General features: G+C 57.5%; 1 protein-coding gene across 2 annotated transcripts in view; it reads left to right on the forward strand.

The window, feature by feature from the left end:
* Positions 1-10,617, forward strand: part of AK8 (adenylate kinase 8) — a 117,401-nt gene extending 106,784 nt beyond the window's left edge. The window contains exons 12-13 of one of the 2 annotated variants that reach the window (XM_046023026.1): positions 8,474-8,554; positions 9,679-10,617. In XM_046023026.1, coding sequence (XP_045878982.1) covers positions 8,474-8,554; positions 9,679-9,916 — 319 coding nt within the window. In that variant the 3' untranslated portion in view covers positions 9,917-10,617. The remainder of the gene's footprint in view (positions 1-8,473; positions 8,555-9,678) is intronic. The other variant, XM_046023028.1, reaches the window with a different exon arrangement.
* The last annotated feature ends 5,162 nt before the right edge of the window (positions 10,618-15,779 follow it).

Raw genomic sequence — 15,779 nt, forward strand, 5'->3', positions numbered from 1 at the left:
CCATATTTGTGAGAGTCTATTACTGGGCTTTGTTCTGTTCCTTTAATCTATGTGTCTAACCTCTCACTAACACTCATTATCCTGACTACTGTAGCTTTGAAATCCTTGAAGACCTTGAAATCAATTTGCTCTCCTTCCACATTGCTGATTCCAGTTCTCTTCAGAAACACTCCCCATATAACCTTGAGAGTGAACTTGTATAGAATCTTCAAAAAACCTTGTTGGAATTTTGGTAGGAATTAACTGAATCTGTAATTTGGGGAGGATTAACATTTTAACAATATTGAATCTCTGAGTCCATGAACATGGTATAACTCCCTATTTTGTTAAGTCGGATTTCTTTCATCGGTGTTCTGTGGTTTTCAGCACACAGATCTTATTTTGTTAGCTTTATGTGTATTTCATTTTTATCCTATTCCAAATGGTACTTTTAAAATTTTTTATTTCATTTTACTTTTTAAAGATTTGATTTATTTATTTGGCAGACAGAGATCACAAGTAGGCAGAGAGGCAGGCAGAGAGAGAGGGGAGAAGCAGGCTCCCCACTGAGCAGAAAGCTGGATGCGGGGCTTGATCCCAGGACACTGAGATCATGACCTGAGCTGAAGGCAAAGGCTTAACCCACTGAGCCACCCAGGTGCCCTGGTACTTCTTTTTTTTTTTTAAAGGGGGTTTTTAAAAATTTATTTGAGGGAGAGAATTAGTGGGGAGGGGCAGAGGGAGAGGAAGAAGCAGACTCCCCACTAAGCAGGGAGCCCAATGTGGGGCTGGATCCCAGGACTCAGACCTGAGCTGAAGGCAGATGCTTAATTGACTGAACGACCCAGGTGCCCCTGTAAACGTAATTTAAAATCTCAGTTTCCAATTGTTTGTTGCTAGTACCTTGAAAGTCAACTTATTTTTTGCACATTGATTTTGTACCCTGTGAGTTCACTAAACTTACTCATTAGTTATAGTAACCTTTGTGAAGATTCTTTGGTACTTGTATTAGGATGATTATGTCATCTACAAAGAGAATTTTATTTCTTCCCTTTCAACTTGTATGCACTTTATTCCCTTTTCTTGTCATATTGCATTAAACAGGATTTCTGGTATGATGTTGAATAGCACTGGTGAGAATGGACAACCCTGCCTTGTTCCCAGTCTTAGAGGAAAGCATTCCGTCTTTCACCATTAAATACGATGTTAGCTGTAGTTTTTTTGGTAAATATCCTTTATTGGGGTGGGGAAGTTACCTTCTATTTCTAATTTGCTTGGAGTATTTATCAGGAATTGCTGTGAAATCTTGTTAAGTCCTTTTCCTGCACCTGTTGAGATGAGTGTACAGTTTTTCTTCTCTGCTATAGTCGGGTAAAGTACACTGATTGATTTTTGGATGTTTTGACTTTCATTCCCAGGCAAAACCACACTTAGTTGCGATGTATATGTTGCTAGACTCAGTTTGTGAACATTTTATTGAGTGTTCGCACTTCTGTATTCTTGAGTGATACTGGTCCGTGGTTTCCTGTAGTGTCTTTGTCTGGTTTTGGGTCTCGGGAAAAGGCTGCCCAAAAAAGCAAATTCTCTTCCCTCCTCGCCTGGTTTCTGAGTGTTCGTGCAGCAGCGGCGCCATCGTTACTTTACAACTAACACTATCCTATGGTTCGTACCCTTTGGTCTGTCCATTTGTTTGTCCCCAGGTGCATATTAAGAACCTCATTAGGGGGGCGCCTGGGTGGCTCAGTGGGTTAAAGCCTCTCCCTTTGGCTCAGGTCATGATCTCAGGGTCCTGGGATCGAGTCCCGCGTCGGGCTCTCTGCTCAGCGGGGAGCCTGCTTCCCTCTCTGTCTCAGCCTGCCTCTCTGCCTGCTTGTGATCTCTCTCTCTCTCTCTCTGTGTCAAATAAATAAATAAAATCTTAAAAAAAAAAAGAACCTCATTAAATGGGAAGCTTATTCAAGGCCAAAGAACCAGGCCTCCCCCCGCCTTCACCGTCACGTCTATAAACTGCACCACAGCACTTCTGTTTTATTGAGATAAAATATACTTAATGTAAAATCTATTTTTAGCCACTTTTAAGTATACGAATCGGTCGCAGGAGGTACAGTCATGGTGTTGTGCGACCTCACCACCCTCCATGCCCGGAACTGCTCTCGTCTCCCTCAGCTGGAATTCTATCCCCGTTAAACACTAACTCCCCACCCCGCTCCCCAACCACGGGCGCTCACCGCCCTGTGGTCTGTCTCTGTGCACTGGGTTCCTCTGGACGCCTCACGGAAAGGCAGCCAGACAGCAGACGCCCTTTCGCGTCTGACCGACTCACTGAGTGTAATGTCTTCAGTTCATCCACATGGTAGACGGTGCCAGGATTTCTTTCCTTTTTCAGACCGAGTAATACTTTCTTGTGTGTACACCCCGCATTTGGCTACTGTAGTCATCCGCCCGTGGACATCTGGGCCACCTCCAGCTGCCGGCTCTTGTGAATACTGCCGCCGTGAACTTGGGTAGGCAGATGTCTGTCCCAGCGCCTGCTTTCCCTCGTTTTGGATCTGCGCTCAGGAGTGGACTAGCGGACTCACAGGACCCTGTGTCTGCCGGGACGATGCTTACGTAGCCTTTTCCACAGTCGATGTCGATACGCCATTTCACCTTCCCACTCGCAGGGCACAAGTGTCCCACTTCCTCCACATCCTTGCCGACACTCGTTACCTGCTGGGTTTTTGTGATAGCCGCCCCAGTGAGTGCGAAGCCGAGTCTCATTATAGTTAAACCGTGATGCTCTGTGGAGAGTTTTGCCCCCAGTGGAGGCTTATTGCTTGGAATCAAGAGGTTAACAAGGGCCTGTCTGTTGTTGTGTAGCCTGTCTCTCAACTTACCGAATCTGTGCATGGGTCCACAGGAAGTTCCATCCCTCAAGTTTCAGAGAATTCGGCTCTGGATAAATTCCAGGTGATAAGCTTCAAGGCCTTTGAGGAAAAGGCTTTCTTTGCTCCCCAAACAGAGCCTCAGACAAGGCGGCTGGAGGGGGCACCATGAGGGTGAGTCAAGAGACCCAAGCTGCCCTGGGTGACGGAGGATGAGCCCTGGCCTCTCTGGGACTCAGTTTCCCCCTTTTATACACTGAGCAGATCGGATCAGAGCACTGGTTCTTAGCCTTGACCACATACTAGAGTTGCTTGGGAAGGTTTTAAAAATCTCCACTCCCGGGTCTCACCTTGGGCCAATTACAGCTGAATCTCTTGGGAGGTTGAGGACCAGGCCTCTGTAGTCTCGAAGCTCCTTTGATGAGTCCAGGGTGTGGCCAAGGGTGACACCTGGGATTAAAGCCGTGGTTCCCACTCCTGTTTGAGCACAGGCGGCACCTGTATTTACAAATACGGGTCAGGCGGGTCCCCCGGCCCCTCCCCTGGAGGCTTTGGTTTGGTAGCTCTGAGAGGCGTGTCCACAATCCGTATTTCAGACCAGTCCTCCCGACACATCTTGGAAACACGGAAGGGGGCAGCACTTCTTCAACCTGGTTGTGTGTTTGAGTCACTGCGGATCTTGAGAACACGTCCACTCCCAATTCAGCGGCAATTCAGTGGCCGGGCGGGCGGCTGGACTGTGGAGCTGAGCTCCCAGTTGGGGCTGGGGCTGCGCGTCGGGGACCTCACTGAGTAGAGGCCTCCCAGGGGACCTTCCGCCTCCCTCCTGAGGCCTCTACCGGCCCCAAGCGGTGGAGATCCCCCCCCCCCGGAGAGTCCGGCACCCCCACGCTCCCTGCAGGGGTGCTGCTGCCCGCCACCCTACTGTAGGCATTCTTGGCTGTCTTTGCGGTGTCCGTTCCCCCTCTCCTGGCTGTGGGACAGGAAACGAGCAGCAGAATGCAAAACCCCGGCCAGGTGAGGTGCACACGGGACAGCACGTCCCTGCAGAGCGGCTCGGGCTCCCCACTCCACCCCGCCACCCGGCTCCCGCACAGCGCCTACAGGCCTTGGGCGAGCAGAAGCTTCCAGCATGGAAGCACGGCTCCTTCTCCAGCGAGGCTGTTCCCAGTGCCGTGTTTCAAGCACCAGTTTGGTGTCCTTGTGCTTCTGATCTCGCCAGCCTTTCACAAGCCATTCCCTTGAATGACGACAAGCAGTCTTGATATGCTGGGTTAAAAATCTTTCAATTGGGGCCTGTTTGTTTACGAAACAGCATCAATTATCAGGGATTTCCAAACTGGCTTCCTTTCTACTGGCGTCGGCATCCAGAGCCGTACTGCCAGCCGCCAGCCGCGGTGACAGCCGTGTTTCGGTGTTGCTGCCGGGGCCTCGCAAGTCTCGGGGGCGGGAGGGGGGGCCCAGCGCGTTTGGAGCGCGAGGGATAAAAGCTGAAACACCTGTGCTCCCGTGTTCAGACGCTCCCTGATCTCGCATGTTTTATTTGGTGGCTGTTACTTTGCAGCATGTTGTGAATGGAAATCATTATCAAGAACGCTGGGAAGAAGTGGGTTTTCATGGCTCCTGGCCCCCCAGGCTGCAGGGGAAGCTGCCTCACCCGCTCTGTGGAGGGGCAGCTGCGGCTTTCAGTGGGAGCCAGAGAGGGGCTTCTTGGCAGCTGGACAGAAGCAAACCTAAGCAAACAGTGTGGGCAAAATGAGGCTGAGAGAAGAAAGGCGAGGGGAGAGAACATGCCTTGAAGGAGAGAGAGTGTTTGGCTCAGGGACTCACATTTTTAAAAAATTTACACATTTTCCAGAAGCAAGTGGCATCAAAGAGACTATTAGGTGTCCTTTGGGGGACAACTGCAGAAAACCCAGCTCGAGCCAGTTTAAGTAAAAGAAGAGGTTTATGTATTCATGTCTGAGAAATATTGAGGGATGGGTCAGCTTCAGGTACAGCTTGATCCAGGCCCCCAAACAGTGTCCCTCCTCTGTCTCGGGGTGGGCTTCATTCTCAGGTAGGCTCTTCTGGGTGCAGGCCCCAGACAGCCCCAGGCCCCATACCGTCAGCTTAGCAGCCCCAGCAAAAAGGAAACTCCTTTGTGGCAAGCCATGGTGCAGCCTCTCATTGGCCTGGCGTGGATCAGCTTGCACCGTGACCCAATTCCTGGGGGCAGGAGGAGCCATACCTGGGCCTTCCTCATGCCCAGCCCTGTAGCCCTGGGGTGAGTTAACTTCAGACACAGCACAGGGATGAAAGAGGACCAGGGTGGCCCCCAGGGGCATCAGGCCCTTCGCCAGGCATCTGTAAGCCCAGGGAAGCAGGGAGTGTCCATGTGTGGCATGGGGAGCAGCCCAGCTGTGCTCCCTCCTCAGTAGGCCGTAGCATGTCCTTCATCTCAGTAAAACAGAGGCTTTGACTCACATCAGTGACTCAGAACCATCTTTAAGGATTGGTACTCCTCAGAGTGCCTGGGTGGCTCAGTCAGTTAAGCGTCTGCCTTTGACTCAGGTCATGATCCCAGGTTCTGGGATCGAGCCCCACATCAGTCTCCCTGCTCGATGGGGAGTCTGCTTCTCCCCCACCCCACCCCATTTGTCTCTCTCTCGGTTATGCTCTTTCTCTCTCAAATAAGTAAAATCATTAAAAGAAAACTGGCACCCCTTCAGGGCACCAGGATGACTCAGTCGGTTCGGGGACCGTCCCTTGATTTCAGCTCAGGTCATGATCTCAGGGTCGTGAGATCCAGCCTCGCTCAGCAGGGAGTCTGCTGGAGACACTTTCCCTGCACCCCTGCTCCATTCTCTCTCTCTCTCAAGTAAATAAATAAATCTTAAAAAAAAAAAAAAAGAATTGTCAGCCCTTCTTAATACCCAAGATGTCTAAAGAACCCCCACAACACAACACCAAAGAAATGAATAATGCAATGAAAACTGAGCAGAGGACCTGAACAGACGTTTTCCTGAAGAAGACATCTGGATGGTGGACGGACACATGATCGAGCTCCACATCACTCATCACCAGAGAAACAAATCAAAACCACAAGGAGATCCCACCTCACACCTGTCATTATGGCTAAAATAAAAAACACAAGAAACAACAGGTGTTGGTAAGGATGGGGAGAAAAGGGAGCCCTCGCGCACTGTTGGTGGGAATGGAAGCTCGTGCAGCCACTCTGGAGAACAGAATGGAAATTCCTTAAAAAATTAAAAACAGGACTAGCAGAGGACCCGGTCATTCTACTTCTGGGTATTTACCCGAAGACAGCCCAAGTGTCTACCAGTGATGCCTGGATACAGAACATGGTATATAGATCTACTGTGGAATATTACGCAGCTGGAGAAAAGGATGGAACCTTCCATTCGTGACAACTGATGGACCTAGAAGGAATGATGCTAAGTGAAATAAGTCAGAGAAAGACAGGTACCTGTCTGATCTCACTCACGTGTGGAATCTAAACAAAAGGCAACAAAACAAATGACTGAACAAACCAACCCAGAAACAGACTCCTAACTACAGAGAACAAACCGGTGGTGGCCAGAGAGGAGGGGGGGGGGGGATGGGCGAAATGGGCAAAGGAGATGGAGAGGCGCGAACCTGCAGTTATAATAATAACAGTAAGTCTGAGGGATGAGGGATTCGCTATTAGCTATTCACATCATAATAGCTTCCGGTGGTGACTCGCCCGCTGTGGGAATGGTTCATAACGGAATTCTAATTTCAGATCACTGTGTTGTGGCCTGAAACTCACATAACGTTGTGTGTCAACTATGCTCCAGTTAAAAATTTTAAAAAGTCATTTATTTTCTTAAAAAATGGCGCCCCTTTGAGAATCTGAGACTCACGGACACATCCCCTCCCAGAAAATACACCTGGTCAACCGTTTGCCTCTGATTCTAGGGCACACGGGATCCGCAAGGGCTGGGGGTCTCCCCCAGGCAGCGGATCCCAGGCTCGGGGAATACTGGGCTCCCTCCGGTGCCTGCCGAATCGGCATTTCTGGGCCAGGGTGGAGGCCTTCTTCGTTCTGGAACTTGGAGGAGGCAGCGTGGCCATCCCAGAGACTCCACCCCAAGGGGGAGGGCAGGAAATCTCATCTGTGTGCATTTTTCTCACATGGGAGCTGCCTCTTGTCTGCGTTTACTTACTTGAAGCGAGCAAGGCTTGGGGCACACGGGGAGTGCTTGTTGTCACTGACGTCGTCCCCCGTGGCAGGTGCACACATCGGTCATCAAACCCAGATGTCCGTGACGGTGACCCCGTTGAATCTGGTAATTCCAGTTCCGCATGGCAGGCTGGTAGACTTGAGAGCTTACTGCAATGCTTGGCACACAGCAGGCATCCAATAAATGCACGCATGGGTTAATTAAAGGATGAAGGAGTGAGCAGTGAGTGAGCAATGCAATGTTCCAGAAGTTAATTCCTTTTTTTTTTTTTTTAAGATTTTATTTATTTATTTGACAGAGATCTCAAGTTGGGAGGAAGGCAGGCAGAGAGAGAGAGAGAGAGAGAGGAGGAGGAAGCAGGCTCCCCGCTGAGCAGAGAGCCCGATGCGGGGCTCCATCCCAGGACCCTGGGATCGTGACCTGAGCCGAAGGCAGAGGCTTTAACCCACTGAGCCACCCAGGTGCCCCCAGAAGTTAATTCTTTAAGAACAAACTGGGATGGTTCCACGCTAGAGGACAGGGCCTGGATTAGAGCTGCCGGCGGTGGCGGTGAACACCGTCCCCACCCACCCGTCCCACCCGGAGAGCCCGCCCTTCTCCTCTGTCCCATCTGCCAACCCTGGCACCATTGACATTGGGGCCGGATGAGTCTGGTGGCGGCTGTCGTCCCTCCTAGGATGCTGAGTGCTGTCCCTGGCCTCCACCCACTAGATGCCGGCTGCTCCCCTCCCCCGTTGTGATCATCACGAATGTCCCATATATTGCCAGACGTCTTCTGGGGGCAAAATCACCCTTGACTGAGAACCCCTGTCCTCAGGTTTTGTATTTGGCCATTTGCACTAAGGATTTAGGAGAGACCAGGTTAGCAGAGGAGGCCTGTGTCCCTTCTGCTGGGCTCTGATCCGGGCTGCTCGCTGTCGAAGGCCCTGCTCCCTCGGGTCTGGGGCTCCTGTGCGAGAGAGAAAGTCGGGGCGCTGAGAACAACCCAGCTCTCTGGGAGGGCACGGCTGCCAGGGCGCCTGAACGCTCGGGCAGGCTGTCCCGTGTCAAGAGGGATGACATTCTAGTGCACAAACCCTGCGCTGAGCTTGGCCCACGCGTCCCGTCCTCGGGTCTCCAACACCAGGGAACCGGCATTAGCCATTCTGCAGCTGAGGAAACTGAGCCTCGGCCCGAGTGAGTGGCCCGAGGTCACGTGGCACGTCCCTGGTGGAGGCGCCTTCTAGCCCAGGCTTCCGTGGCGGGGAGGCCTCACCTGCCGCCCTCCCTGGCAACCTTGGAGAGCTTGGTCGCCAGAGCCCCTGAAAGGGGGTTCCTGAGGCTCCAGCCATGTGCAGGGAAGAATCCAGCCCCGGTGTCAGGGGCCCAGAGTCCAGCCCGGGGTCCCTTCCGGCTGACCGTGGTGCTGTTCTCTCCCCGTAGGGTGTTTTTCCTGAATGTGCCATTGGATTCTGTCATTGAGCGGCTGACCCTGAGGAGAATCGATCCCGTCACGGGAGAGAGGTTGGTGCCGGCTCCCTCCCAGCGGCTGGCCGTCGAGGGCTCCGGGGGTCAGGCCCTGCTGGGGAGCCTCCCCTGTCCGTCTGGCTGGCCAATGGTGCCGCAGCTGGCTGGGTCTGGGGAGACACCGACAGAAGGCTCTAGAAAGGGGGTTCCTCCCGTCCGTTCCTCTGGGCAGGGCCTGTGGACCCTCCGCCTGGAGGAGTAGCCGGGAACTGCGTCCCACTGTGTCCCGAGGAGCAGTTCGGACCCCAGCATGTGACGTGGCTGGACTGGGCAGGCGGGTGTCCCGGGGACGCGCAAAGGGCTCTGCTCTCACGGGGAGGCCCGCCGCCGAGGTGGCTGCCGCGGGAACCAGTTCACCTGGGGGCCGACCCCGAGTCCCAGGCCGACCGAGTACAATCACCGTGTTGGAGCAGAAATGCAGTCGCAAGTCCCTACCGTCACGAAGGGGTAGAAGCTTCCACCCTCCCCAGCACCCAAGGCCACGTTTCTGAGTAGAGACTCAGGAGGGGAGGGGGCAGGGGCGGGAAAGAAATGCCGGGATTTTTCTAAACTGTAGGCTGACTTCTCATCCTTGCTGCCCGGGGACATCTTGCTGACCCATGTCAAGTCCAATGGCCTCCATGCTACCCTGCCCCTGGGGTCCCTCCCTGCGGGGACTGTCTATGGCCCTTGCTGTCCTCTCTGCTCCCATCCGCTGCTGCAACGGCCCGCTCCCCCACTCGGCTACAAGCCCTCGGAGCACAGAGCCCACGTTGTCCGTCTTGCCTCGCGTTGCCAGGAGCAGACTAATGCCGGGCAGATGGCAGAAGCTTGATCGGCACTGTTCGGAGGGCGGAAGGAAAGGGAGGAAGGAAGGGGAGGAAAGAAAGGAATGAAGTGGGGGCTTAATATAGTCTATTCGACCCACCTGTTGCGGACCCGCACCCTCCCCCGGGGGAGGGACCACGCTCTGCGTCTCTGGGGTGCCAGGGCCCGGCCGAGGCTGTGCACGCAGCTGGTGCACCGCCCGCGTTTGCTGCTGGTGGGGACAGTGGCCAACCGGGTCAGCGCTGGGACACAGGGCTCCTTCTTCCCGCGCGCGCCGGGCCAGACCATAGGTCACCGGCTCCCCCATGTCGTAGGTACCATCTCATGTACAAGCCCCCTCCGACCGTGGAAATCCAGGCGCGCCTCCTGCAGAACCCGAAGGACTCGGAAGAGCAGGTCAGGCTGGAGATGGAGCTGTTCTACCGCAGCTGCTCGGAGCTGGAGGGGCTCTACGCGCACGCCGTCGCCCTCAACGCCGACCAGGACCCGTACACGGTGTTCGAACACATCGAGAGCGGGATCGTTAATCCTCTGCCCAAGAAAGTCCCCTGACGGGAAACGAGTTAATGCCCTCCCCGGCCTCCTGGGAGCTCAGCCGAACCAATAAAGAGTGTTGGGTGCAGTCGCGCGTGTCCCCAAGGTGAGCTGGTGAGGCGGCAGCCTTGTCTCGGGGTCTGCGGCCCCAGGATGGACAAAGCCCAGGCAGGCAGTGGGGCGCAGGGATGCGGCACGGGCCCGCAGAGCCTCGCTTACGACCGAAGCAGGGGTCGTGCCAGTCCCTGCCCGTGGGGCACGAGGAGAGCTCTCGGCCCAGTGCCGGGCACACAGCAAGTGCTCAAGACACGTAGTTTTAAAACGCGTCCCTCTCTAGAGCAGCGCCGTCTCATGCTGCTGGGTGCCGCAGCGCCCCGAGCCACAGTGGGTCACGGAGCACCGGGAACGCGGCCGGTGCGGCTGAGGGGAAGGTTTTTAAACTGTACTTAATTTTTACTGATTTAAATGTGCATAGCCAAGGTGGCTTCCTGGCTGCCGCATGGGACAGTGGGGTCTAGACACAGTTAACTGTTGCTGAAGATGTGCCGGAACCTGGGCGCCCGGGGGGCTCAGTTGGTTAAACGTCCGACTCTTCATTTGGGCTCCCGTCGTGATCTCAGGGTCGTGAGATCGAGTCCCGTGTTGGGCTCCGTGCTGTGTGTGGAGCCTGCCTAAGATTTTCTCTCTCCCTCTCTAAAAATCAATAAATAAACTAACAGAAAGTGCCAGAACCCCTTTGCAGGCCTGCTCTCAGGCCCCGGGGAAACGGCCCCTCTGGGCCTGCTTGCAGTACAGGGGCGTGGACACCAGGGGGACAGGACAGCGACACTCCGGGCTGATGGAGCCCAAGCCGTTGACCCTCTTCCGTGAGCTCCCCCTCCTCCCACCGGACGCTGAAGCCACAGAGGGTAGTGACTTGCTGATCTCCTGGATCCACCTGCACCAGAACCCGGTGCTCTGGGACCCTCTGTTGATGGGGCTTCAGGAGGCCAGGCCGGGCTGGGCAGAGACTGCAGCTCCAGCCTCTTGCTCCGAGGATGCCCTGGTACTCTGGGCCTCGGGCCTCAGGCCCCTCCCACCCTGGCATGGCCCAAACCCCTCCAGCCCTGATGTGACCGTGACCCTGACCCCGGCCGGGCCTTACAGGCCTGGGCCCTCTCTCCAGAGGTGACTTCTGCTGGGCGACTCAGCCCTCAACCCTCTCTCCTTGCCCCGTTCAGGCACTCGGTCCCACCTCCCGAAACTCCATCGGGACCTTCCCCTCCAAGACCCCACTTCTTCCCACCCCCACAGGGAAGGGGGTCTCTACCCTGAAAGTCCCCCGACAGTGGGCTCCTGCCCGGTGCCCCAGTTACAGACCACATGGCCAGGCTGCATGCACCCCCTGCGTGCTGAGACTCCGCCCGCCCACGCCCAGCACCCCCAGATCGCAGGAGACAGTAACCCAGGAAGGTGGCCAGCCCTGGCCTGGCTAGGATGGCTTCCCCAACACCCCACTCTCCTCCTCTGCGTGTCACTGTGGATCCCAGAGAATGTGGTCTCACTGCACTGGAACTCTCCCGTGAAACACTGGATGTAAATCCTTAGCCAAAGACACAAAACATTCATTTATTCACATACTGATGGGCACTGTGTGGATGCCTGGCTCTCGGGACCTGGGACACCACCGGCTCCTCTTCCGACCCCGGCCGCCGGGCCATCGGTTTCTGTTCTGTGAGGCAGGTGATGTCTGCCCAGAGCATGGGCCATGGGACCAAGCAGCCTGGGTGCCCTGCGGCTGTGTGATCTCAGGCAAGTTACTTCACCTCTCTGGATCCTTGCAAAATGAGCAAAACAGTCATTGCCTCGTGGACAACGCTGAGCAAGGATGGGGGATTAGTTCAAGCAGATTAAAGCCGAAATAGGGCCGGGCCCAGAGTCCCTGCGGAGGAAGGCCTTGGCTCCGTCCCACCTAACCCACCACTCCCCCACAGGTCAGTGCCGCTTTTACCGTAGGCCAGGACGCCGGGGCCCGAGAAGTTAAATGATTTGTCCGAGGCCGCAGGTGGCAAGTGACATCGAGGGGAGGGGAGGGCACTTGCTTTCCCCACTGTCACCACCAGGATGGCCCCGAGGAGGGGCTCCCCGGGGACTAGGGTTGCTGTGCTGGTCCCTGCCGGTCCCTGCCAGTCCCTGCCGCCTCCCGTGTCCCCCAGCACCCCGGATTCCTCAGGAGCCTGGGGCCAGGCTGTGCGGCGCTCCCACAGCCAAGGGAACAGCGCGGGCTTCCTCGAGATGCACTGGGGGGCAGTCCAGGGCACGCCCCTTGAGGGGGGTGTGCGGCGGGCTGGGTTGCAGCGCGGGGTCGGCCCAACCCGCTCCAGCTCGTGTGCTCTGGCTCGTGTAGATCGTCCCCCGGAAACGGCTCCAGTGAAGGGCCGTCTCCTCCCCGCCCCCGCCGGCCCTCGCTTTGCTCTGCAGAGCCATGCTGCCCCGCTCCTTGCTGGGGGGCTGCCCGCCGGCCAGGCCCCCCCACTGCAGCCCTCGGCTCCAGCTCCCGGCCTAATCGCGCGGCTGGGCTGGAGTGTGTGAGCATCCAGTTCCGGCCCTGGCAATGCTGGGTCTGGGGCTTCCCGGCCCGAGAGGCCCAGGCCCCCGGGGCTGGAGGGCAAACGGCTCGCGAATTTCTAGATCAGGATGCCTGTAGTCGTCCGGAGTCTGAATCGGGTAACTTGCGCGGGCACAGATCGCTTTCAACCTTGTCTTCGTTAAAGCAGCTGCTGGGGTCATTTCCGATCTTTTATCTAACGTCACCGCAGACTCTCACTTCCGCTCGGCTCCCAGCGTGGCTTACGTCTGCCCTTGCGCCTGTCCTCTCCCTTCCCTACTCCCCTGGCAGCGGAGATCCGGGGTGCCGAGGCCCCTCTGGGGTGTCTGCCGGCCCCACCCACAGCCTTCACGGGTGATTCTGCTGTGGGACCGGGTGACACCTGCTGCTCACCCCGAGCGGGCCCACCGGCTTCTCTGTCCCGGGAATTTGGGAGAAGCAAGGGCGGCGGGTGACTCTCTTCTTGCTGCTTGCAGGAGGGGGGCCTGTTTGAGCTCCGCCTGGCCCGGGCGCAGCCCAGCAGGGCAGCAGAGCGGGGAGCAGGCAGGTGACCGCCTCATGCACTCAGCACGTCCCCGCACCCGCTGTGTGCCTGGCAGTGGGGAGACAGACCGGGGGGAGGATGGACTGTGCCATCGCGAAGCTTCTGCTTTACAAATATGGAGAAAGACAGATGAGGGACAAAGACACACCATCTTATTTCTGATGATTTCTGAGCCCCATGTCTGCCCTGGGGGCCCCTGTCCTCCCAGCACGCTCCCCTTCTTTAGTCTTGAGCGTCAGACCAGGTTCTCAGGCACAGCGGTGTGGTTGGGACTCGCGTGGACGGGTGCCCAGGAGCTGGGTGAGCGGGCAGGAGAGACTTCAAATGAAGCCAGGGCTCAGAGCTCAGTCCCCGAGGGGAGGCTCAGGGCACCTGGAACCCCCGCGCCACATGCTCACCCCCGGACCCGGAGGTCCCTCTCCCGGGGTCCCCAGGAGAACAGCCCAAAAAGGCTCTGCAGGGAGGTTCCGGGTCCCGTTCATCGTCTTAGCCCAGACTGGAAACCACACAAGTCTCCCACTGTTGGTTTTGTTTTAGTTTAAATCCCAGTTAACGTAGTGTTATATTGGTTTCGGGTGCAGGACACAGCCATTCGGCACTTCCGCACCTCACCCCACGCTCAGCACCGCTCATCACGACGGGTGCGCCCTGGATCCCCAGCACCTGCCGCCGGTGCCGTGTCCTGCCGCCCCTCTGGTCACCAGCAGGGGCTGTCTCGGGTTAACAGTCTGTCTCTGGGTTCGCCTCCCTCTTTCCCTTTGCCTGTTCTGTTTCTTAAATTCCACCGGCGCGATCATGCGGGGTCTGTCGTCCTCTGACTTACTTCGCTTGGCACAATACCCTCTAGATCCGTCCACTATTCACGGAAACCAGAGACGGTGGAGTCACCCGCGGGGGCCTGGCTGAGGCGGGGGGCCGGGGGGCCTTCTGGGGGGAGCCCCGAGCCATCTGTCGCGGTGCACAGTGCTCACACGTCGTAGCCACACACTTAACGGTCTGTGGCCTCCGTGGCATGTGTTCCACGTTCATGGTTAAAACGGAATACGTCTGAAATCGGCCTAAGCAGAGTGCACGCGTGACCAGAGAGAACCGGGAGGAAGAGGCAATCGGGTGTCCGCAGAAGGAAGCGTGAAGGGCTGGTTCAACCCACAGAGGCGGTGCGGCCGTGCTGGCGGCCAGGACGTGGCCACGGCGACCGGGTGGTGTCTCCCGCTCTGACACCGGCCGCGATGGGAGGCCTGTGCGGCCCGATGTGGAGATAACCTGGAGCCAAGGAGGCTGGTCAGGGTCACCTGGAGAAGTCGGGGGGCGGTGCCCAAGAGCTGATGGGCTCAGCAGGCGGCCCCCCTGAGTTCCTGCCTCTGTGGGCGCACCCAGGCCCGGGCCCTGCTGCGGGGGAGGTTTTGCGGCCACGTGCAGAGGGCGGAGCTCAGAGAAGCCCAGTCGGGAAGCAAGAGTCGGGTCCCTGGACTGTCCCCCCCCCCCCCACCCTGGCCTCCACCACGGCCACCGCCCGGACGCCGTCACGGTGGCAGTCGTCCTTATGACCCACCAGAGTTCCCGTGTCGCTTTAGATCAGTGTCACATCTCAGCAGGAGGCAGCGGTTTCAGGGGCTTCTCGAAGCCTGGCCCAGCTGTGGGGGCCAGAGTGGACGCTCGGTAGGTCCGTCCCGAAGGTGGACTCGGGACTCGGGAAAGGCCCACCGAACTGCCGCAGAAGCCCACTGGCTCCCCAGCTTTGGCTGCAATCAGACACTACCTGCACGGCCCAGCTGTCTCACCTGGTCTGGGAGCCAAGGCCACGGAGCCCGTGTGACAAGGCTGTCACTGCCGAGTGCTCCCAAACTTTCGACCCGCCAGCCCGGCCTCCCTCCGCCCGCACCCGCTCTGATGCCAGCAAGCCCAGTTCTTTGGCAGCGACTCTGATGGTCCCTCCTGGCCTAGGGGACAACTGCTCACTGTCCCCACGGCCCCGCCATCGTGGAGCTGGAGGAGCATCCTCTGGGGTCTCCTGGGGCACGTGGTCGCTGGTGGGCTCCGGCCTCCCAGAACCCGTCCCAGTGCGCTAGCGACCTCTGTCCTCCCGGGGACACAGTTCTGTGTCCGAGCCCCATAGGCTTCAGCTGCCCATCATTCCTGACACAGGACGCCGTCCAGGTGTCCCCGCCCGGGGCCCCGGAGCCCTTCCACATCACAGGCTGCTCATCTTGGCTTCTGTTCTCCTCCCTCTTGGCTGAACTCCCTGGTTTCTGCCAGCACCGGTCCCGAGGCAGGGACTGTCCCTCCCGATGTGGGAGAGGCTGAAAGTCACCCTGGTATTGACCTGGAGGGGGCGGGGGGGGGGGGAATCTGCGGACAAGGCCACCCTGTGAGGCTGCAGGTGACCTGAGGGTGGCCTCCTGGTCGTCGGAGATGCTCTCCGAGAGCCAGGCGCACGGAACCGGTCCGCAGCACTGGGTTCCTGGGAATCCGGGGATGTGGCGTTTTCGAGTCCCCGTCCCACATTTGAGGTCGCCTCAGGAGGCTGACTTGAGGCCAGGAGACCTTGCCCGCAGGCACACTTGCGGCCAGCTCCGGGCGGCCCGCCAGCACCATGCCACCTCCGACCTCACTTGCTGCTCCTGAATCCCCTCAACGGGCTGCCTCGGTTCCGCGAGCACAGAGGAGGGGGACGGTGAGGCGGGGAAGGGGGAACCTGGACAGCCGCAAACACCACGGCCCGGAGACTGAGCCCCAAGTTCCCGGGGGTG

Source organism: Meles meles, chromosome 11 (genome assembly GCF_922984935.1).
Source record: "Meles meles chromosome 11, mMelMel3.1 paternal haplotype, whole genome shotgun sequence".
Taxonomy (NCBI): domain Eukaryota; kingdom Metazoa; phylum Chordata; class Mammalia; order Carnivora; family Mustelidae; genus Meles; species Meles meles.